Source organism: Anticarsia gemmatalis, chromosome 11 (assembly GCF_050436995.1).
Source record: "Anticarsia gemmatalis isolate Benzon Research Colony breed Stoneville strain chromosome 11, ilAntGemm2 primary, whole genome shotgun sequence".
NCBI classification, from domain to species: Eukaryota; Metazoa; Arthropoda; class Insecta; order Lepidoptera; family Erebidae; genus Anticarsia; species Anticarsia gemmatalis.
The window spans coordinates 6,692,587-6,718,450 of NC_134755.1; the positions used below are offsets into that span (position 1 = coordinate 6,692,587).

Here is a 25,864-nt window from a genome sequence, read left to right on the forward strand (position 1 = left end):
TTACAAGGTGGATTGTAGCTGCGGTAGTTCATACATCGGACAGACCAAAAGAACAATAGCTGAAAGGGTCAAGGAACATATCGCAGCTGTCAAGAACCGGCAAGTCAACAAATCCGCGATAGCTGAGCACTTGTTGGAAGCAGGAACCAATCACTGGATCGAGCTACATCAACCCCGGGTCCTCTCCACAGATCGTCACTATTACTCCAGGATAGTACGAGAAGCGGTTGAAATCAAAAAACATACCAATTTCAACCGTGAAGAGGGATACCGTTTATCATCTACGTGGAATCCTGTCATCAGCAGGTGCAGCCGTCGCCGGCATGACGTAACGCGCCAGTGTAAAGACGTCGTTAGTGTTGTGTGTCGAAGTACCGACAATTCCGAACAATGTACATTAAGTGAAAACCAAGTGAGGGTAGGCGTCGAAACTCGCGCCGCAAGAAGACGACGCTTAGCAGCCACATCAGTCAGCTCGTGACCACGGTCGTTGTAATGCGATCGAAACGTCGGGCAGCAAATAAGGTATCCTAACCTTTAAATTTTCAATCGCGTATAAGACCCGTTGCATTATAATATTATGTGTACTAGTCGCGAGAGTTTAAAAACATAAAAATATTCGAGTTCGAGTCGACGGAAAATAACATCGTATTTTCCGGCTTTCACTTTTTTTTCAAACAGGCCTATGTTTAATGCCTCCAAATCCGGAAACTTCTTTCAGCCCTAAATAGTAATTTTCAGTTTCTAATCTTTGTTCTTACAATCGAAAAGACATGATAATTTACCCTTCCTTAATATGTGACCTGCTTCAACATTTTATATTTAAAAGCAGCATATTGCATATTTGTATAATTTTACCTTTAGCTTAATTATCTACCACTATCGATTATCTACAACCGGCGAGCGAGATTTTGTATGAAAATCTGATCAGTGCCCCTAACGGACGCCGTAGGAACTATTTTGGCAGTATGGTTTAAATTTCAAACTCGATCGACACTCGAAAGTACCGTCTGTAGAGAATCACGCTACTAATCACAGTTTATAAAAATAAGATTCTTACTTCTTTGTGGGACACCAGCTGAGAGAGACATATCGTGAGTGATGATTTGTCCCCATTGTTGTGTGTTTAGATTCCATACAGGGTCCACGAGATGCTTGTCGGGGAACAAAACGAGACTTAGTTCACGAGCATTCGGCAGTGGACGGCCAGAGGCTGACCGCGCCATGGCACTTACACCTGAAAATACACAACTTGTTAAAATACAACCTAAATAAATTAAAATGTAGCGATTGCTCCGGGCAAAAGTCTCGCAGTGTTATTACAAAAAGTCGAATTACTGTCCAAAGTGAGTTTTATAATATTTTTGTTGTATTAAAAACATGTTGTTTGTTTAAAAGCGTTTGTTTAGTAAACGCTTTTGAAAACATTATCCATATTATTATTTTTCGACGTCATCCTTAATTTATTTATTATCTCATCTCATTCTTTTTACACAATAGAGCGGACATCTATCAAAAAACGTTACTTTTTTTTTATTTTATTAAGAAAAAGACAACTCCCGCACTAAGAATTGCTCTTGTGTCGCGGTGACTTTTACAAACATACAAACAACGGACACAAAGCACAACCAGACACGAAACAATTATTTGTGGATCGCACAAATAATTGCTTCGTGTGGGAATCGAACCCACAACCTCCCAACGCAGTAGTGTTGGCGTGGTGACCTAAACCACTGCGCCACGGAGGCAGTCAAACTACTAGTAACTAGCTTCTAAATAAACATTTCTGCTTTTCTCCTTGAATTACTGGGAATTACCGTGAACATGTAATTTGCTTTAGATTGTAGCAATCTGAAGTAAAATGCATGTTTGCGTTCCGCTAGATAATAAACATGCAACGCGAAAGCTTAAAAATGTTGATAGCATTATTCCGTAAAACATTGCTTAGGCTTTATAGTCTAGAAATAACAATTACCTACAATATAGCTAAAGCCTACGTGAAGCCTAGCGAACGAATTTTGGATTCCTAGGAAATTGGGTCCACATGGGATTAACGCTTTTTTTACGTGAAAGGGTCGCTAGGAGGACTAGTTCACAAAAACGTGACGTACTTAAAATTCTAGTACTGTAGTATTTCTCCTACAATGAGAATACCATGTAGAATATAGTCGAGAATATTCTAATATGAAATCTGGCTGTACGTGATTTGTTTAGGCAACACTTTCTGCTAAGTTTAACAAGAAGGATTATTGCGTAGATATCCGGTGGTTTTTCACGACAAATAACATAAGACTTACTCATCTTAAGTTGCTTTTAAAGTGCACTTATCACACAATTGTTTTACAATTTAAGATAAAGGATTAAGTAAGGAGTTTCCAACAAAAAGTATAACTAAGTGCTAATGGAAAAAGGGGTGTTAAACAAGTTTTTTAGTTTTTACGTAGAACTAGCTGAGAAACTTACTACTTGACTAGACTTTGTAAGTGTAACATGTGTTTTACCTCTTAATCGACTTAGCAGCTACACGATTTCAATCTAGAGGCTTGGCTTTAGCAAATTCTTAGAAGGATCTCCTATAACTTTATTAAATAAATTATGTACATAATTTCACCCGCAAACCACATCCCTTCCGCCGCGTACTTCACCATTATCGTAACCATTTAGCGCTAACCCTTACCAGTAATAATTGCGAAACGTCATACCCATTAATCAAATTGTAGCTAAAAGGAAAACGACGGCTCAGTCTTTCGCCAAAGTAAATAATAAATAGAAGGAAGTTATCTAATCAGAAACGGAAACATAGATGATTGATTGTCGTGCGTTATGGAGCTATGGTGGAGAATAAAGGCGTTTGTTACAAATAATACCATCAATGGATTATGACTTTGAATGTGTTTTGATTAAGCTACATAAAGTCCGCTGCAGACTGAGATTGGCGATAAAAGAGTAAAACACATTCTAGGGTACATCAAAAATATTTTTCATGTATTGAATAAAACTATTCACTATGTGTCTAAACTTCAGTCTTTAACATGTACTACCTATAACCTAATAAAACTTTTCGTAAATTCGATAAAAGTCGCTTTAGCTGTATCAACACCGCATGAATTTAGTCACATGGCATGTGGAGCTCAGATGTCAGACATCAATAATTCAAAGTCGTCAGTGAAGAGTAAAATCACATGCTAATGTGATTTGGACTATTTGACGTTTCCTGCTCAGCATCGTCCTTGCTTTCATACATTTGTAAAACATCCAGCATTGGGTAATGCAAAATATACTAAGTCATGTACGAAGAAGACGTATCAAATATTTGATTTTCTAGATCTCATATTGCTCTCTACATGTCCGTGTATATTAACTATTAAGATAGTAGTGAATGCATTCATTTAGCATTATAAACATAGATTGGAATTTCAATTATAATATTTTAATTAAGTAGTCATGTAGTGCCTACCTATTCCGTGAGTTCCATGTCCAGCAGCAGGATAGCAAATTCATTGCAAATTCTTCAACATTACATAAAATACCGCTACTTAAAGTAATAATTTGACTGCCTCCGTGTCGCAGTGGTTTAGGTCACCGCGCCTCTTCGTCGGGAGGTCGTGGGTTCGATTCCCACACGGAACAATGATTTATGCGATCCACAAATATTGTTTCGGGTCTAGTTGTACTTTGTGTCCGTTGTTTGTATTTGTAAAAGTCCCCGCGACACAAGAACAATTTTTTATGTGGGAGTTGTCTTTAAAAAAAATGAAACATAACATAAAACTCACCATCAGCATATTTGTATTGTGTCAATCGTCCATAAGGCGTCTGGGGCATACCCCAAGACGGTGTTTGTGGGTTATTACAGGAACCATCAATGGACCTGTACCTCGTCTTGGTACAGAACGGCGGAGACAAACCACACGTCTGAGTGCCTGGGTCCTGAGCTGATCCCAAGGGTGGGGGCGGGTTGCTGAAACTATTTGAAGAAGACTAGTTTAAAAAACTTGCTTTTTCGTGGTAGCAGAAGACATTTAGTTTGTCTAGCGAACCATTATGACAAAACTAGTCTAGATTCCAATAAAATATCGAACCAATTGATAATGAAATCGACTATTTAGTTTTATTATAATGACTCGCTTGATGATACATTCAATGTAAAAATGAAAATGACAATGAATAAAAATATACAAAATAATAATAAGTACATAATATACTTAGAGTGTTAATATCTATAATTACAAACTACTTATCAAGCCTATGTACATAGCAACTAACTAATAAAACCATTACCAAAGACATAAAACTACACTACGATAACATAAATTGCAGCGTTACCTTCCAATTGTGTTGTGCTCCTCTTAAAGCTAGGAAGTGCATACATTTATTTCAACAGTTATTTTGACATTACATAATTGCATCCTTCGAGACCTTTTATCCTTGTATTTACTTTGCGAAGCTGCAATAAATCTAAATTTGCCGTTGTTTGGGCAATATTATAGCCTTTATAAATAATCTTATTTAAATGTATAGTCTTGGGCGACCTTTAACGTCCTTTTATGTTACATAAAATTTTAATCCGAGCAATTATTTTAAAAATGAAGTACCTACTTACTAAAAAAGATTTTCAAACCTTTGCCAGCTACTTTAGCTGACAAAATAGCAACCCTTTTCGGCCTGATTTTGTAAATTTAGTAAGTTGGCTGATTTGGCCTATGATAATGTGATCTTTCACATTACTGAGAAAGCTGCGGCGCCGATCTATACAAAAGGAATGTACGCACTCCAGAAAACTATTCATACGTATTAAATATTTATGAGAAATGGTCCAACAGGCACAATAGGGTTGCTAAAAATACTGGTTCTGTATTCTCAGCCACGAGATGTTTTCCGTATTACGTACAAACAAGCTCGACTTGGTACCTAATCTGGCTTCAGTAAGATTTACATAGAGTTGTAGTATATTAATAGTATAAAATATTTATTATAATGACTTGAATAATAAGTAAGTGTCGATGATTGAATTAATTGAAAATGAAAGTGAATTCAGTAATGATAGAGAAGAAACAAAAAGAAAAAAAGTTTGTAAAATGTTAAAATTAATTTCGATCGTCGGAATTAAATGAAGAAAATGGAATGAGTGTGCATGATCTAAGTGAAGTTACGTGATGTTAGTGATTAATCACATAGAACACAAATAACCTTGTGGCCGCTGAGCTGGCGTGTGCGCCGTCATACGAGTTTGAGCTTGAACTTGAATAATCATACGTCGGGCTGTTGACAGAATCGGTGCATTGAGGCACAAGTACATGCAACACAAATATCTCATTAGCAACGATGGTGCAGAAGATACCGTCGCACAAAGTATCCTTGCCGACGTTTCAGTGATAATTATACACAATACTATAACTACTGGTGTACTGGGGTTTGTGTGAAAGCAGACAGTTAGCGATAGTGCGATACATGAAGCTTTATTTCTTATGATATTGGTATATAAAATACAAAATATATTTTTTTAACCAAAATATTCATATATCGCACTGTCGGAAACCAAAAATTATATACTTAGGTAATTAACGAAGTAATAACCACTTTACACATTTTACATCCACGTTCAAGGATTTTAATTTGAGACGAGATTTGATTGAACGAAATGTTAAGAACTTCTTAAACTTAGCAGTCACAGAAATATTGATTAAAAATAAATTCGCGTTCAATCAAATTTGATCTACAAAACTTAGTCTTCCTTTAGCATTTTTACCGTGTGCTCATAAATTAGTCACTTATGCTATTTTGAGCTTTGGTATTTCTGCTCAAAATTATAGTGCTGCAATTCTTCGTCCACTGTAAATTGGGGTCACAATAATTAAATCGATAGTTCGTAAGCTGGGTATTCACTTAAAGACGTAATCACATCTTAATAAACGTAATATTTTTGTAACAATAGGAATATGTATATTATTGTACATAATAATATAACAAGTGAACTCATGAAATACTACGATGGTAATTCTCAGTGAGTACTCAGCTTAAGTTGATTTTGTTGAATAACACCACAAAAACGTGATACTTATGAAAATTATACTGGCACTATGCTAAGCGCGTTTGTATAGCAAGTTAAAAAAAATACGCATACTTTACCTGCGATTCCCTTCGTGCGTGAAATTTATAAAAAAATCGCTGGAACTTCTTCATAAAATTATATAAAAATTAACAGTGTAAAAGTACTAATTTCACAAAGACCTTTGTAATGTTTAGTATAAAGAGTTTTCTGATAATTTACTCTTTATTTAAAAACGGCCTCGGGAAATATCAGATCAAACACATATGTTATAAGTAGCGTTCTTTGGAATTTGCCTGTCCCGAAACGAAAAATGGCAGGTTTTTCTTCATGGGTATACTAACAGGCCTAAAAATATTTTGAAGTAGGTATTTGTCTCACCCAAATCCATTGACGGGGAGTCGTTCGGCTGGTGGAGTGTATGCAATGACTCTCGCAAAGCTTGCCCCAGGACCGCTCAGTTGAAGGCTCGGCGTAGTTTGATAGAACGGGAATAATGTAGGCCGTCTACCGGTCTGATAGAGACCCTGTATGACACCACACAGTGTCAGTGTGATGAATATTGTTAACTTCATTTTTGTATCTGAAACAAATAAAATAATGTTGTTGTAACATGTGTTTTAAAATGATGTTGTCTAAAATAATTCTGGTATTTAAAAGACGTGAAAGAAAAATAACGTTAGGATATTTCTTATTCAGTGTCAGGGAGATAACAAAAACCGATTGCCAATCTAAGCTACTATTAAAGATTCGAACTCTTAATCGATGGCTCAACTCGAACCAGTACCTAGTTTCTCAAAGCTTGCCATATACAGGGTGTGGCGTAAATAATGGATAATCCTTTACCAGCGGATGGGCGACTTCCCGACTGATCTAAAAATTACAATTTACCTCTGGCACAAGTGTCATAGTTTTTGAGATTTTGGCCATTTTGTGTGTTTTTTAAGAAAGCGATTAACGCTCTTAGTTTTTGATGCTGTGATCACAAATTAAGGCTTTTTTTTAATCCGTGTTTTGCAAATAAATCCTGAATAGATGAGCTATTGAACCTAATATCTTGTTTTGTTATTACTACTTGTTTTTTATTTAAATTATGCATTCAAAGTTACATTTTATAATCTTTCACAACTTTCGTGCAACTTTGAGTACTTGTGGTGAAAAAAAAATGTATGGTGGCTTTACTGCCCACGCCATAAATAATTTCTAATATTTATTAGAATTCTAAATTGGTATAACATGCAGCATTATTACTGATTATTGTCAAAATATTACAAAGAACTTAAATTATTAACACTTTTGCCGGTCGACTAATTTTATTTTTGCACGCTAAGCGCGTTCTAGATTCAATAGCACATCTATTCAGGATTTAATTGCAAAAAACGGATTTAAAAAAAGCCTAAATTTGTGATCGCAGCATCAAAAGAGCGTAAATCGCTTTTTTAAACACACATAATGGCCAAAATTTTTTGCAAATAAATCCTGAATTTTATTGATGTGCTATTGAACCTAATATCTTGTTTTGTTATTACTACTTGTCTTTTATTTAAACTATGCATTCAAAGTTAAATTTTATAATTTTTCAACACTTTTGTGCAACTTTGAGCACTTGTGTGAGGTGTTGAAAAGAAAGAAAAAAAAAGAAATACAAAACATAAATAATATTCAAATAATAAAGATAATTAGAAATCTAAAGAAAACTAATCTGTTGACAAATAAATAATTTTTCATCAAATTGTAATACATTATTTTGAAATAGACTTGGTAGAAGCAGCACAGTTCCAAGCTTTTTTATCATCTAAATAATCTTTAATAGTGTAATAACCCTATAGACATAAATATTTGAAAGCAAACTTAGCTTAAACGCGTGCAAAAAAAAATTAGTCGACCGGCAAAAGTGTTAATAATTTAAGTTCTTTGTAATATTTTGACAATAATCAGTAATAATGCTGCATGTTATACCAATTTAGAATTCTAATAAAATTTAGAAATTATTTATGGCGTGGGCAGTAAAGCCACGATACATTTTTTTTTCACCACAAGTGCTCAAAGTTGCACGAAAGTTGTGAAAGATTATAAAATTTAACTTTGAATGCATAATTTAAATAAAAAACAAGTAGTAATAACAAGACAATATTGTAGATTCAATAGCACATCTATTCAGGATTTATTTGCAAAACACGGATTAAAAAAAAGCCTTAATTTGTGATCACAGCATCAAAAACTAAGAGCGTAAATCGCTTTCTTAAAAAACACACAAAATGGCCAAAATCTCAAAAACTATGACACTTGTGCCAGAGGTAAATTTTAATTTATAGATCAGTCGGGAAGTCGCCCATCCTCTGGTAAAGGATTATCCATTATTTACGCCACACCCTGTATATACTCTCTCTGACTTATTTAATAAAAGTCACGTATATTCGCATACTTTAACTTCTTCTGAAGACACTGCTCCTCAAATTATTCCACCAAATAAGTCAATGACGAGATAAGATCAAAGCCCATGAATGCGAGAATTTTCGGAAAAAGCTTTCACAATCTTCGCTTCGTTTTCCTATAATGTGGATCACGAAATCCGTCTATCCACTAAATGGAGCGAACACAAAGAAGCATTTGCATGCCATCAGCTTACGAATGTCGAGAACCAGAAATCTGTTATTAGACGTGGTGGTGATTTCCTTACTGCCCTCATTTCAGTAATGTGATGCAATAAGAAAATAATGCAAAGCTCGGGAACTTCGCACGCCGTTTGCATGTAGAAACAAAATTAGTTGCTAATTAGGAGTTCTCAACTTTCAGTTCAATTCCAGGAAATAGGTAGGATGCAGTTTGCAGGAGATAGTTGCACGGATTCTAAACACCTGATTCTAAGAAATTAGCAATCTCTTGTTTTTGCTTCCTAACTCACGTTACGTCGACGACTGAAAAAACTAGTATATAACAATGTTTAGATACCAAATCCAATTTTATCATTCATGCTGCATCAGAATTTATCTTTAGAAGGCAAACTTCGGATACGATACATACATTTTGGCGCCTACTCAGTAAAATATGGCAATACTTTCTGAGTGGTCATGTAGATCGTGCTGTTATGTGGCACTCTCTTTTTCAAGTCTAGGTCTCTACGTAACTAAATCCGTATGGATAATTATTTCGTGACAAACCGCCAGTCCTGTATTACAATATGTATGAATGGTGTGAATGAGGTAAGGGAAGTTTGCAAGGATCGTACCAAGCTGCATACATAGGTACTTTCCTCTCTGCCTACCTATATGAGGAAAAAGGCGTATATGTCTGTAAAAATCTAGTTCAATAACACTGAAGTAAAAATATTAATAGTATATCATCATGTCAATACGTGGAAAGGGCAATTCACACTATATTATTAGCACGTTTGATATTTATCCGTAAGCTCGTACGTAATTAAAACCACACGACGGCAATATTAATGTTCAACGTATAACTTCTTTATTATATTTTATATAAATATATTAAAATATACTACAATTATATTAAAGATACTTTCTACCTAAAAATAAATAAATACTTAAATATGGAGGTATAATAAATATCCAAATTTTAATAAAATGTTCGAAACGAAGATTTAGGCCCATTGTGATTAATTTATCGCAAAAGTTTGACGACGGTTACTCATGATGGTTTGAATGCTTTCTTGCATACCGTTTTTGAAATCAACAAATAATAATGTTGTTTAAACATTGATTTAAGAGAGCGCGCTCAAAAAGTTCCTACATTCATCATTTCATCATTTGAAAAAGAAAAATACTTTGTACCTACCTATTTCGAACACAGGAAACTTTGTAAACACATTTTTTCGCAAATTGGTGTTAAAAGCGGAAGCCTGTGTCTTTTTTTTAAAGTTTCGTGGGTGTCGATTGGTATTTCCGATCAACAATGTATCGTATATTAATAACAAACAATTAAAAATCTGTAGAATAAATTTCGTATTTTCTCAATATTTATTTTGACCAATAATATTATATCCATACTAATATTATAAATGCGAAAGTAACTCTGTCTGTCTGTCTGTCTGTCTGTCTGTCTGTCTGTCTGTCTGCTACTCAATCACGCCTAAACTACTGAATCAATTTGCATGAAATTTGGTATGGAGATATTTAGATACCCGAGAAAGGACATAGGCTACTTTTTACCCCGGGAAAATGACGCATTTCCCGGCAAAATCCAGGTGTCGAAAGAAGTCGCGAATAATCAAAATTATAATGACATTGAATTAACAAAATTCCGTTGTCATGGCAACTGTTTTAATGGCGGATATGCCTTAGCACGACTTCGTTATATTGTGAGATATAAATAATTTTGAGAATATTTTTCGTGAAAAAAAGCATATTTTATATCATCACGCTACGACCAATAGGAGCAGAGTACCAGTAAAAAGTGTTACAAAAACGTGGAAAATTCTGACCCATTCTCTCTTATGTGACGCAAGCGAAGTTGCGCGGGTCAGCTAGTAGATTATAAATATTGTATATATGTTTAGATACTTGTCTTAGCAATGATTATGTGTGAACCTAGTTAATTTGTTTCCATAATATTCGGACAATTAATTCTTAAACACATTATATTACTAGACTACACTAATAACTGGAGAAAAAATATTAAGTTGCTTTGATATGTTCGTTTTTTTATGTCTATTGATGAATAAGAAATTGTACCAATATGTCACAGTCAGAGAAAAACGGTAACCTATTTCAACATTTCTAGATACGAACAAATTTATGGAGCATTTAAGCAGCTGACAAGATAATGTTATGTTAAGGGATATTTGCTCTACCATTTTAGCCGCTCTTTTCGTAAAAGAAAAGCATATTATGTTTCTTTTTAAATAGAAAATCCCGCTCAAAGAAAGAATCGTATGGTGCCAGTTACTACAAACAACCAACACAAATGTACAGCTGTACCGCAATTCTCTAATACTATACTCGATTACGATAATCGTCTAACTATCTAAAAAAATGTATGACATTCGGGATAGCGCCTCTAGCAGGCGTCGTAGAAACTATTTTGGCAGTAAATTTAAATGTCAAACTTTCGAAACTCGATGGTTTAATTATAGAGAACGACTGGTCCCGAAACAGTTAGTATCGCACATATGGTTCTCAAGTCTGCGAATTGAACCATTGTTTAGTTCATTGAACCGACTACACCTGGCACTATAACAACAGGTGAATGACTTCAAACACATAGTCAACCCAAACTGAAAATACAAAACAATTTTGAAAAATGTGCTAATAGAAGACAATCTTAACTTGATATTAATTACAGGCTACTTACTCCCTTTTCATACTGAAGGTGTGTTGACCTTATACGGAGTAACTGGAGTGTGAAAAAGATGCATTGATTAGGTAATCGAGGCATCGATTCTTGTTAGTAATGTGATTTTTAATGACCCAGTCAAACGGGTGTCAAAATAATTGTTCCGTAGTAGGTGTGAAACGTTTAGGAGCGTGAAGCAATTATATTTTTTTATAGATTCGTTGATTTATTTTGATAGTTTGAAGCTAATTTATTCAACTGTAGACAGAAGGTATAATATAAACAAGTAATGAATATGTTTGCGTGAATCTAGGTTTATTGTAGATTCCTGTCTGTAATTATTATGTGGATTGATTCATCATCATAAATTCACGAGACTATAAAATATTGCTTCACGCGCTTTTTATTTTATTTTCATAACTATTACTTATATCATACCTGTTATGTTATTTTATATTTATATTAGTAGGTACTTGTGGTTTTTTTAGCTATTTCTTTGCATGTTTTAAGTAATTTAAACAAGGTACTTTTTCATGGACATATTTTTTTTAGTCTCATAGAAAAGTTACATTAAGAATTTTTATTAGGGGCGTGATAGACCTTTCGCAAAGCTTTTCGATATTCGAGAGCTAATAAAAGTACGTATCTTTTTGATTTGTCCTTTTTTTCACACATACTTACAAAATTTTCTTAAAATAATTGAATGTCAAGAACGAACTTTGCTCAAAACAAGCACGTACCTACGACGTTAACCTAAATAACAAGACGATAACTATTAAACGAAACCTATGCTAATATAAATTGCGAAGGGAAGTATATAATTATATGACATACATTCGTAGGTCATGGACTCAAGGATAAAGTGGAACTTTGAATAGGTTCAAATAGTTCACTCCACTAACCATAGAACCTTTACATACGGTTTATACAATAGTACACTTATAAAAGAAAAATAAATTTTCATTATGAGTCGTTTATGGCATTTTATATTTATGGCAAGAGATTTTTAACGCTTTTTTAAACAAAATAAAAGATTCATACAAGTAATGCACTGAAGTGTAATATTTTTAATGATATTTTTATTTCTAACTTCATATTTGACTTACACATAAAAAAAATAAGAATACTTAACCGTAGTCATGTGTGTAAGAAAATTCAAAAGCGTCATGGGATGAATGAAATTATTCATTTCAATCAATGTTTTCGATAAAAGCAAGCCAAACAAATCAATTCAATATTTTAAAAATAGCACTGTAAACTTCAAACTTTTTTAATTTAAGGTAGAGTATTCTCTGAGAATTGCGATAGTTACAGAAAACTTGAAGATTCTTGACTGCCATCTCTCGGACTTGAAACTTTTTCTGCTCTCGTTTTGATATTTTTTAACAATCTTGGTCTGTTCTAGGAGTTCTTATTAATTTTTGTACTGGTCTAGTTTTTACTTTTGAGAAATAATGAGACGGCCCTCTATTTAAATTTTTCACGTAGTACATTATTTCCTCTGCACCAACTTGATTACTAGATGATTGAAAGCTTGCAAATACTATTCGTGCCACAGCGGATACACCCATACTTTATCAAAATCGGACACTAGGTCAATGGAAACAATATAAAATACCGGAAAATATTTTATTATCTAAAGTAAAATCAATAGCTCGTATAGATGTTACATGCATACAATTGTTATCTTAACACACATCAACATTGCAAACACACATTACAAATTACGAGTTAATCAAATAAAATTAGCATGCAGCCTAGCACGGTATCACATCATTATAATTTTATGGCGCAATTGAACTACATAAATCTAGGTCCGCCATACACGTAATTATGATTCATTTGTACCTCAATACTATTACTGCAATCAATATAATACTATACTAAGAGATCATCGATAAATGAATGCGGGGATTTTATGTTGCATTATGCTTTCCCACGCTCGAACAACTGGGTCGCTCGAATCACTTTCAATAAATTCTCACCCCGGTAATAAAATAAATTAAGGAACACTACCTCACTCGGACTTACCAAAAGCGCCTTTTAAAACACTCTGAGATCAAGAGGAGATAATAAAGTGATATAGTTTTCCATTTGCACGTGTCGATACTAGCCTTTTCTTTGAATATACTGTTTGACGACTTCCTCTGGGTTTTATCCGCCATCAAGTGAGTGATATAAAATTCTATGGGATCACAGCCACCTACAAAGCTTAGAGGTCGCGGTTAGAGATAGCGTTATATCCCTCGGGAACGTTTGTTAAGACTGCGTGGGAAGGATATATTTTCGTTACATGTATACGAGTTCGTAATTTCCTTATTATGTAATTGAATATGAATGAATGTTTTATGATGAAAATATACTTTAGGGGAAAATGTAATTTGACTTAATTTTAACAAAAAATAAACCATGACGAACGTCAAATTCTCTTTGAGAAGTATCTAATTGACGGTTTCAAACGTTCCTATACGTATGATTATAAAAGCAGTAGTCCAAAGCGTGGGCTGAAAATTATACGGTCTCTATAATAGAATATACAATATGACCATACATCGGAAACACAGAAACTGAAAAAAGAAACAAGAACTTTATGTATAAAAATCTCTATATCACCCTTACGTTTTTGAATATTCCTTACAGTAGTAACATTTATTATTACCTAGAAACAAACAACTTACAAAGGTGTTCTCAATTCAAGGTTGAGAATTAATACACGCACGAAAGAACATGACTGTCTCCCATGACAGCTGATGAGAGAAAACACACTATGATTTTTATAAACCCCTTTCACTCCCACATTCATGGCACTAAATATTCATAAGTAATTTTCCGCGAGCTCGCAACGCGTACTATTTAGTTTTACAAGAAGATACTTCTTTTTGCGAACATTTCATTCGTCGTTAATGATAAGAATTATTGGTTTTTTATAGGCGACGGAGAAACTTTGCGGAGGAACTTGCGCCACAGAAAATGTCTATCTACTTTTTATAACGCCTAGATAATTGGTATGCGGTAATGTATTTTACAAATAACTGAGACGCAACGACGAATATTTAAAGGTTTTTTTATCCTGTAATTAGTACATTCGTCGCATGCATTTCCAGTTTTGTAACATATTGTATAAGGAGAAATTGATAGCATAATTAGTTAGATTTACGACTTTTAAACGACATTCGTCATTTGTCGACTTGAATTAATGTTTTGGAACCGTGGTAATTATGTATCGGTCTAAATATTGGCTTTATGAATATAATCAACATTAATTCTATCGTAAATCAATAGCTTGACTGATAGGTTAATCATATCCTGTAGCTTTAGTGGTTGAAAATTCTAACTAAACAATACGTATACAAACCTGAAGGTCTCTTAAGTAATACGCAAGCCATAGGCGACCCAGGGGTCTTAAAAACAGCGCGCAGTGGTTGGGACCGGTTTTAAATGGTGCTACTTGCCCTCTATTTACCATAATAACAAAGTTGCATAATGTGTGGTAACAGATTGCCAACCCATGAATGTTTACCAACTTGTGGTACTAAAGAGTAGCCCATACTCTTGAAGTTTTTACGACTTCCGCTCAACGGTACGCCTTAAACCTTATGGCAAACTTCCTAAACACGCTCCAATCAACCTTTCAAACGATTTCGCAGTTACCTTAACTTAAGCTGTAATAATGCATAAAGTTGCCAGTTCTTTCGGCAATCAATTTAAATAGTCTGGAAGAAAAACGTCTGTGGTGTACAGCCATTATTGAGTTTTCAATTGTTACTTATATGCGAGAAATGTTGTTCACATCTGACGAAATAGTGACATAGTGTAGAGACATTATTGTCACAACGTATTTCACTCACACAATGTTAAGCTAAATGACGTGCCTGTACTATTATATATTCTGTAGTATAACAAAACTGAAATTACTGCGCGACATTTCCAAATATTACAATTCAGTGTTTACGAATTTTGTACACGAAAACTTGGTCGCAAGTTCAAACCTAAATAGCTTTAAGGTAACAAGTAATTCTACAAATTTAGGCACCAGGTGTGCTAAACCGTTGGCTATATATAACTTAGCTGATGGTTTTTATAAAATTGAGAATGTGTTCACTTTGAAACTAAAACCTAAACACTTATTTTTGAGTAACTAAATTTTTACATAGAATTAAATATAAATCCATAGATACGATATATTTTTAAAAGTCCCCAACCCGCAATTAGCCAGCGTGGTGGACTCAAGGCCTAACCTCTCCCTCATTACGGGGGAAGACTCTTGCCCAGCCGTGGGACGTTTAAACTTATTTTTATTTATTACATAAACATATATTTTTAACCCATTACTCTCCGTCTCCAAAACACTATATATAATACTAAATAATAACCAGTAAAATAAAAAAAAATACATGTTTTTTCCTCTGCAATGATTACTGCAGCTTTTAAGATGATGTTTTGGCCTTTTTGTGTTACAAAAACTCTCCCCGCACTTAACATCACTCAAAAGAAAAACTACTCCAAACTACTCGTAAAAGCATTCCGGGCTTCTTTCTAAAAGATAACGAGAAAACAAATTAGAAACAACATTGAAATCTGCTTTCAAAATAAACTGAGTTATAGCAACGATGCTCGTGAAATAAAGAGTTTATTAAAGACAAACCCTCTTATTAACAAACACACTATAAACCTATTTTAGCTGAAACTACAATGACATTTTTTTTTTCATTTCGCTAAGGAGTGAAAAAAAAAACAAAACTCTTTATAAGCCTTTCATAACTTCATATAGTTTTATGAATAAGAGGGAAATAAATTATTTAATGGGCGATTGGTTACTATTTCGACAATCCATGGGCCATAAATGTAAAAATCTGTCTTTATTTGTTATACCTTGCCTGAACTGTTTTACTATTATTTTACATGAAAATAGGTAAAAACCCGGAAACGAACATAAGCCATATTGTACCGAAAAGAAGGGACAAAACTTTATCTCCCTCTTTCTTTCGTGAGATAAACTGCAAGGGTTAGGTAGCACTAATAATTTGATGGTCAACATGCAACAGATAGGGTAAAACTACCTATTAATGGCCATCACGTCGTTTGAAGAGTCACCGTATAAAATTTCCTTTTAGCTTGCGTCATTGTTACACGCAGCCTTTTTGCCATCAATTCACGTTAACCCCGGCCATTGTGTTCAAATACTCGACCCACATCACTTTCAATTTTTCATAATATCCACTCGTAGAACATTGTAACTTTAATATTAATATACGCTCTTAAATGTCACAAGTTGTCGTTCAATCTTTATAACGATGCTATACTTGTCACCACTCTTCAAATATAATTGAAGTACAAATGTGTATACCGTTCGAGATAATATATAGAAAAGAGTGAAAATCTTTACCAAGCTAGTCTTAGTTGTATCCACCAAAATGTTTGCATGACTATAAATGACTATGGTGTCAATATAAATTTTAGGAAGCATTGGTTTACACCGTTTTAAGTAAGAAAAGGCGATACTATTCCTGTAGAAACGAATAACTGTTTCGACGTAACATGTCAATCATTATAATTTAACGGATAAAACAATGTACAGTATAGTGGCTTTCGAAAAGTGGTCAACTGAGATACGTGATAGCCCCCTAGATGGGAAACTGTAGTGCAAAAAGACATTAGTGAGGGCGAGGTTTCCGAAGACCATACCGAGGATAGAACGAAGTAGAGGATGGAAAAATTCCGTACTAACATATGGGGTACATAACAATTAAAAGAAAGAGAAAAGACTCCTCACAAATGGTCTTCTGACTCCAAACTAAAAAGGGCCTGTTCTGTTGTAACCAGACAACCGAATGCCTTATTATTATATATTAATTGAAGGCTGAGCTAGTTTCATCTTCTTTGAACTATAATTACGAACGCTATCAGTACGCGTATCTTAAGTTCCGAGTCTGCGTCCTAGTAGACAAAACACAATAACGTGTTGGCCGACTAACATTCCAACGAATACTAAATCTAGACGGTTTTACGAGCTCAGAAATAAGCCACGTCCAGTCGTCTAGGGCAGATGCTGGCCGTCGTAACACCGTAAATGTCTATTACGGTGCGAATGTTGAGGACATTCCGCCCGAATTTATTTGAGAAAACTTTGCTTTATTTATCACAGAGATAAAGAATTTCTGTGTTAGTAAGCCGAACTAATTCGTCAATATATCTTGATCATACTAGTCTAGGCTACATTTTCCCACTTTTCCAATGAATTAGTAAGGACATTTTTTGGTATGCGGGCACCGGCCTTGTACCTTAGCTAAACCTACGAATGAATATTTATATATATTTATAATTCTTCTGTAAGTGTGTATGTCACTGAACTTCTCTTAAACGACTGAACCGATTTTGATGAAATTTGTGTGTGTTCAAGGGGATCTGAGGATGGTTTAGATTCACAATTTTGTCCGCTGGACAATGTTTTTTTGACGTGTAGACAGGACAACGTCTGTCGGGCCCGCTAGTATTCTTATATTTTACTAGTTTTAAATGCACAAATGTACTTATGTAAGTCTAACAATGCACAATCTTCTAGATTACGACATCATTGTCCTCAGAGACTGAAACCAGTTGTTTGCATTCATCCTTAATTCGAATTTTATTCCGTCCACAACAAAGCTATTTCACAATCTCAAAGTCGTAGTAAAAAGCGCATTAAAATTTTGTCATTAGCACACTTCATGGCTGATTTGTTCACAGAAGGATATGGACAAACCATTAAATCGACATTGATATAGTTAGCTAGACAAGTATAACGCCCTCACATTAAAACGACCGTTGCAGACGAGTGATTAACGCGACTGAGAAGTAATAAACCTTTTTTGTACATACTTTAACTGTACTTTATGTCAGATATGTATGTCAGTTATTACAAACATTTTGCTCTCCATAGCAAGAATGTTTTAATTCGTAAGATTAGGCAATAGGCATTGATCATACAGTAGCGCGGTTTTCTACACTCAGAACTGTCGTGTCGAGAGTTTAACAGATACTCAATATAATTAGGTAGTACTTCCGTAAATGCTAGACGCTGAGCATTTTTGTATCCAAAATATTTTGATAGTTACTTGCTATTTGATAGACGATAGTGGTAGAAAATTCTCGTAACTTAATAATAACATTGCTATAATAATTAAGAACATAAAAAAAATATTAAAGCAATTTGTATTGCCGCAGGCCTTTTAGTAGGTACTTTTCTATATACCTACATTACTTACAGACTTGTATCAGGCATTATTAGAAAAACGAGTAGAAAAAAGTTAGTGCTCAATAAAAACGCCGTTCTGCACCCTACACTGCACCGAACTCAGAGTCAATAGGGCATGAAACTACGTGAGACAACCTTGAAGTTGTCACAGTACTGTTACCGTACAAACAGATACAGTGCCGTTATAATACACAATAGTGACACGAAAAGGAATTATTTATGGAATGTCAATGAGAAATCAGACATAGATCTATTGTTATAAATTGCGAACTGGTTTTAACGATACAAAGTAAATGCTTGAGAATGGGAAACTAAAGATTTTGCAAACTATTTTTGTATCGAAGACGAACTTTTGAGAATATAGTGTCGTTGTTACCTTTATCATCGTACTTTCACGTCGAATCAAAAAATTATTCAGGCATTTGCTGTTGCTATAGTTTGACAACTTAGTTGAGTGCCTTGACATGTGCGATTTGTCTATTATTATAATTAATATTTATTTGTATTTGCAAAATAAATAAGCTGTATCAAATGGGCCATTGTTGGCTTTATAAATAAAGTAAGAACTTTGAATACATATGCCAGTTTGAACGTTACATTCAAGGCTCTAAACTAAGTTGTTGTACATTTTCGTAACAATATAGCATAGTTTCTATAGTAAGACTTGTTCAATTACAAGATGTTCGTGAACGATCCTTTTAAAACAGTCAATGTTTACCGAAAACATGAAGTTCGATTTGAGTTGTAATCGTAAGGAAATTGTCCGTTCTTTAAAAGGTATCGTAGACTAAATTTATTATTGTTTCTGACCTTGATTAGAAGTTTGTAGATAAAACTCTTTGAGACACAGACAATATACATTACATCACTCCAAAAAAGTTTTGTTTACTAATTATATTCTCAAAGGTTGATCCATTTATAGACTGGTTATTCTTTATTAATGGTAAAATAGCATTTCATGTTTTCTTAAAATTCTATGACAAATACTGATTATTTTAACGTTAGTAGGTACATATTGTCAAAGAAACGGCCTCGAAAAGAACTGTAGTGCTTGTTTTGTAAATTAATACTGAGGACATTCAGCTCTGTCCACAATATAGGGTATACGGTCAACGAGGGCATTACGTCACAAAACAATTTTCAGAATGCTCAAAAAAGTTGCGGGTAAAATATAATTTTATCTTATTGCTTTACTGCTCTGCTCACAGTTTAGAAATGAAATACTAATTGTTTTTAGATATAGCGTTTTTGAATTCAAATGTATGGTTTTAAGCACTCCTCGGAAGTTCAACATACTATGTAGGTATATCATTACATGGGATTAAAATTCAATATAGATTTCGGTATACCGATAGTTTTATTTGACAGAAACTTTTTCTCTCAATATAGTTGATAGTATATTTAAAAACATTACCTATTTACAAGAAATCTTTTATTTTTCCAACCTGTATAGTCCCATTGTTGAACAAAGGTCTCCCCCAAACTTCTCCATCGTTCTCAATCTCCGGTCATTTCCTGCCAATCATCCAGATAGGTGTCCAATTGTCACATCAATGTTTTCTCGAAAATAAGGAAAATATCATAAAAAAATATTTTATATTTTCCTTTGTAGGTCATGGTTTTTCTTAGAGAGAAAAAGGTGAGTCCATGATCCTTAGCAATAATTAAATTAAAATAACTACAATCAAAAGATCTAACTGCAGTTACTGATCCTATATTATTTGCATAATATGGTTGACCAACGTAACAGGTATATTACTCTGACAAATTGTTGCATAATTTACTTTTAAACTGGACTGATCTAGATTTCTTTAAAGGGAAAGACATTTATGTAAGAACGCGGAAATCAATTATCCTTACACCGAACTACATATAAATGTTCCTTTGAATCGAATCATGTTATCGTATTTACATATTACTAGAAATGTCTATGGGATATTTTCCATGGTATAATCGAACCGACAAGAAAATTATCAGTATCCGCTGTCGTAAACCTTCATCTGCGTATCCTGTGCACTTGTTATGAAATTAATCATAACGGTATTTTAAAATTAGTTCAACCGCATTTTAAAAGAAATCTTTACCTAGATAGTACTACTCATAAGTGCTTGTAATTCTGTTCCTTTTCTACCCCAACCTGCTGAACCTAGCTGGCTATTTAGCGAAGCATAAATGCCATCAAAAACATCCTGTAAACATCCACCCCAAGTTCAGTCTCTTTGCCATAAAAAGTTGTGAGATCTATGTTATACCAAGTCGATTAATCTATTTAGTCTCTACTTAAAGGACCAAAAAACAAATAGATGGTACGGCCATGCCGCTTTTTTTGCTCGACTTGCGAAATCATTGCGAAAAGCACAAGCTTGTCTCGACAAATAATATCGAATAATACTGTAGGCTAGAGATATAAGCTAGTTTGTACAAACTGTACTCTCAAAATTCCCGGAGAAACAAACCACATTGAATGAAATGATTTCATCATCTCCTTCCTTTACAGTATTGCGGAACCAGTGCAAAGTCACCGTGCCAATTGTCCGAGCTTGTCAAGCTACTTAATTGTCACTCGCATTGATTAATGAAGCCTCGTTTGAAGCTAATATGCAGTGTGAACAAGGCATAATATCCATAGATATTGTCACTATCCTCTCAGTTTCCCACGCACCTACCGCACTTGTAATCCACACGTTGATTTTCACACAAAATAATTGTTCTTGTGATTGCACAAGCCTGTATACGCTTTACCAGCTTTAACACCTTGTATTTAGATAAAACAAATGTCAATGACCTTACAACGTAGCGAAATCTCGAAGAACAAATATTTTTTATGAGCGCATCGCATCTATAGGCATTTTCTTGAAACTTTTTTTTATATAGGATCAATTCAATCAAGATATTAATTCAGTCGTCGATTTACGAAACAATCTTTAAACTTCATGTATTTACAAGAGAACTGAATCGTAGTATTACGTTTTCGCAAAAACATTTCCAAATAAGCAAAAACGTTTCCAAATCTCAGGATTTTATATAAAAACTTTTCGCATTAATGGATGGAAATAGGGACGTCTTTCTGTTTGACGAACTCGTATTAAACACACATACTAATTTAACGAACTATTTGTTTTATGTCTACACACTTTACCGATTAAGCGTCAGGTTATTGACCTTTGAAAAGGATTAATATATAAAAATAGCATATTCAACTAAATGTCTAAGATTCTAGACTCTAGACTATTGTATATGTGTATTGTGTATGCGTTTGATGTGCTTATCCTCGTATGAATATTATAATCTGCAGCATTCATTTCTTGCTTCAAGTACTTCAATCATTCGCTTTAATACCTTTGGTAGGTACTTATTTTTGAAGTTAGCTTTTATAGTCGCGAAAACTTTTAAGTATATATTCTTGGAAAGAGTTTGACAGTAGCTATATTTATTGGGTCTTACATGCATAAAATGTTCATATTTATTTTGAGAGCAATTTTCTATTCACAAGTATTAATTTTCGTTTAACGCTGAAAAGGTTAAAAGCTTCTTTAATACCGATTGAACAATATAATGCTTGGTATTTGCTTCTTTTAAATTATATCATGAAAATTAAATGAGATACAAATTAAAGTAAATAAAAGGTTGGAACGCGTTATAAAATTCTGTTTTCAATCTCCTTAAGGTGTTTATTTAGTCGTAAAACATACGTATTACCGAATTGTGATGATCATAAAAAATCTAATTTAGTTCAAAAAGTTTGCTCTCTCGGTACAATTCTGGGGAAGTGGGCCGTAGAATGGCAGATTTTATTTTTTCAAGCCGATGAAAATTTTCTTTATAAGAAAACTTGGTCTGATAAAATTTTATGCACAGATTCACGTATGAACAAAAGTTTTGAATTGAACTGATTGCGTTGGACGCTAGTTTTCATACAAGAAGCATCACTTACGGTCTGATTTTAACGTCGTTGCAAGCATATTGATTTTTCGGATTGTCTAGAATATAGCAAGTCAATCGAGTAAAGACAGTTTAGTTTATTTAAAACAATCTAGTTACTGAGTCCAGCCAAACATTCCTAAATAAAAGGTAAATCACGATTCAGTATTCGAAGGCTGCAGGTATTTCAACAAGTACTATTATTTTGGTTTGTATCCGTAATGCTTTTCCCGGTAGAATACTATTAACAAGATTTGCCAACAGCAATTAGCATATAATTGGTCGCAAAAGTGGGAACGCGGTCAAAGATTCGTATCAGTTAAGCTTGTGTTTACAAGCACGTTAGCGTTGAAGTGAGGATTGCTAAAGAAACTAATGAAACCTGTCTAGTGAATTGATAAGGCTGTGATACTTTTGAAATACACGTATTAAGGAATCATGAAATGCAAATCATGGCGTTCTCTGGCCTTTGTCTACCTCTATGGGAAGAAGGCGTGATTTTATGTATGTATGTATGCAATTATAGCGCGAGTACAGCGTGCCCAGTTGCTCCATTCTACTACTATTATATTTCTAGCAGCTGGTTCTGTAGCTAATTTCTTTACACAAATCGATAACTCAGATTAAATAAAAAAATGAAGAATGTTATTAGTCGATGACAAGACTTTAAGGTATTTGTGCTCGTCTTTCAGAAAAAGTAATTATTTTAAGGAGAATATAAGCACACGACCTATAAAGTCTAAAAATAAACATTTTTGTTTATTAAAGCTCATATTTTACACAACAAGGGAATGTCAAGGATGATAATATTAGCATAACCTTGAATATAGGCGGATCAATGGTCACGTTATGTGCTGCTATTAGGGACCAGGTGGAAGCAAGTCATTCAACTGATGAGACTCTTAGTGACGTCATAACAGAAAGGACCGGTCTAATATTAACCCAAACCGCAATTTAGAATATACGTTCAAATTTCTCTCATAGAATTTTCTTCACGACGGATTTAGACTTAGAAAATCTTTATACTCTTCAATATATAATACGATACGGGGACCAACGCGAACACGCATTTTTCTTTAAATGCCTAACGTTTCGGCATAGGATGCATTTGCAAAACGCTTTATACACTTCGTTTGTACACGCCATTACACTTATGTTGTTAAGAGCAAGTATGTTGAAATTAACTGCCCACATTTACAAACGCTAGACTAGTGAGGAACATTTTGAACTAGAACCTAATAATACTTTTGTGTACCCGCGTGGTACAGCTGTGTGATTAAGCTTTACTGAGTTCTACCGGGTCCTGAGCACTCAGGAGCTGTTATCGAATAAAATGCAACGAAATGAATGTGCTACTATGGTAAAAGTTATACATTAGAATCTTTAGTAAATATACTAGGCTAGGTATGTGTATGTGCTGAAGGAATACATCGAAATATTAGTATGCTAATCAATTTGTAAGTCTACCAGCATTTAAAGACAGACCTACGGGATAGACTCCAGCTTACAGCAACTATACTAGCGGGTCGCACGTGTCCAACCAGTATGACTGGTCCTCCTTGCAGACGTGACTTAAAAACAAAGCCAAAACGTATCTAAGGCACTCTAAGATAAGGTTGAGTACTAGAGAACTACTGGTTTAAGAATTTGTGCATAAAGCACAATGTTATTTATTATTTATATCTCCAAAAACACCTTATTCCAAATTACTGGAAAACATAGAACACTCAAAATAGCCCGCGAATGAAGACGCAAGCGAAAACTATTGAATAAATAAACAAACTGTAACGAGATCTGAAACATGAATGGGGTAGTTCGTAGGAGGCTTTAAATACGTATAATACGTATTTGGTTTTATTACCTTTGCTATTTAGAACCTCGTAATATTGTACTATTTACTACAGTTAGGCCGCTATCTCACTGGCGTTCCTTCAACGTTCTCAGCAGCGACAACGTCGCGTCAACGCAATTTTAACGTCGTGTTTGTTAGCAACAAATACAATCACACCGTCCTGTAGCTCGACTCTCTACCACTATCCACTACCGACATCCGTCTGGCTGTCGAGAAATTATGCACTAAAATCTAATCAGCACCTCTAGCGGGCTCCATAGGAACTATTTTGACAGTACATTTTAAATGCCAAACTCTCGATACTCAACAGTACTGATTGTAGAGAATTACGCTACTGCTCCGTCCTCATGCCTCAAATTGTATCATGTGCGTGTTAACACCGCGGTCAGCGGGCGTTAATGCTGACCACGCGACGCACACGCTAAATAGACGTTGGAGAGACGCCATCGCTCGTAAAACGCATGTGGGATAGAGGCCTTAAATGGTTTTCGTATAAATACTTTGCCGCTTTACAATCTCATATAAAACGAAACCGTATGTTGATCGTCCTATTTACTGGCTTTTTATGTGTCTCGATGGCCATAAATAAATCATTGCTTTAATATAAAAATAAAATTATACCTATTAATGGAACAAGGACGCAAGGCACCTACTTAATATATGGAAAATGAGAAAAAAAAATTTAGGCGAAAAGTCACACCATTGGTCCGTGGAACGTCCTTTGAGTTTAAACCTAGATTAATTTCAGATTATATACAAATAGTTTGCAGTAAATTAATGGCAAATGATTAAGTACATTGATCGCCTAACTCTTTCTTTTATAACCGTAAATCGTTTTTAAGAGCCAAATACTGCTAAATCTTGCTTGCATCTTTACTTACCTAACACGACATCTATTTCCTCAATTACCAACATGTAAAGGTATTTCTTTACACTTCTTAGTTTTCACTGATTGCCAGTGTTACGCACTCATAACAGCCTTATTGCTTTATTAATGTCTCTCGTCCGCTATTATGACAATAAGTTGATATCTATAGCTAATTATAACAGTTAAATGGCTAACCCAGATGTCACCCTTCGCCGTTATGATAATTGGGAGGGTCTAAAATGCCATCCCTACAATCAACATCGATCGAAACCTTCAACAGCATGCTGATGACCTAGTCTATACTTGCTACTTCGTACGCATTTTCCTCAATTTTCTTCCTGCCACAAAGGTTTATGTTAATCAAGGAAAAAATACTAGTTCGTTAAGATTCTAAAATTTTCCTAAATTGACGAGATAAGATTACGCTCATCTTAATGTTGCGAATGCGAAAGTGTGACAGCCTTTTACGGTTAAACTGCTAAAACAATTTTGAAGGAATGTTGATTGGTTATCATATAAAACCGATCGATACGGGACTATTTAAATACACATCATCGAAGCGAATCTACCCCTAAGTCTCTCTTTTATGAAACCCATAAACTAAAAACTGGCTTGCCACTATATTAGTACTATACTTAACATAAACAA

The 25,864-nt window shown here is 34.3% G+C and overlaps 2 protein-coding genes across 2 annotated transcripts in view; both read right to left on the minus strand.

Moving 5' to 3' along the window:
- Positions 1-25,864, minus strand: part of LOC142976731 (salivary peroxidase/catechol oxidase-like) — a 159,969-nt gene that overhangs the window by 55,936 nt on the left and 78,169 nt on the right. The window lies entirely within an intron of this gene.
- Positions 1-25,864, minus strand: part of LOC142976448 (peroxidase-like) — an 85,725-nt gene that overhangs the window by 15,113 nt on the left and 44,748 nt on the right. Inside the window, exons 3-5 of the mRNA XM_076119815.1 lie at positions 6,431-6,632; positions 3,777-3,967; positions 1,061-1,237 (exon numbers count right to left, since the gene is read on the minus strand). Coding sequence (XP_075975930.1) covers positions 1,061-1,237; positions 3,777-3,967; positions 6,431-6,624 — 562 coding nt within the window. The 5' untranslated portion in view covers positions 6,625-6,632. The remainder of the gene's footprint in view (positions 1-1,060; positions 1,238-3,776; positions 3,968-6,430; positions 6,633-25,864) is intronic.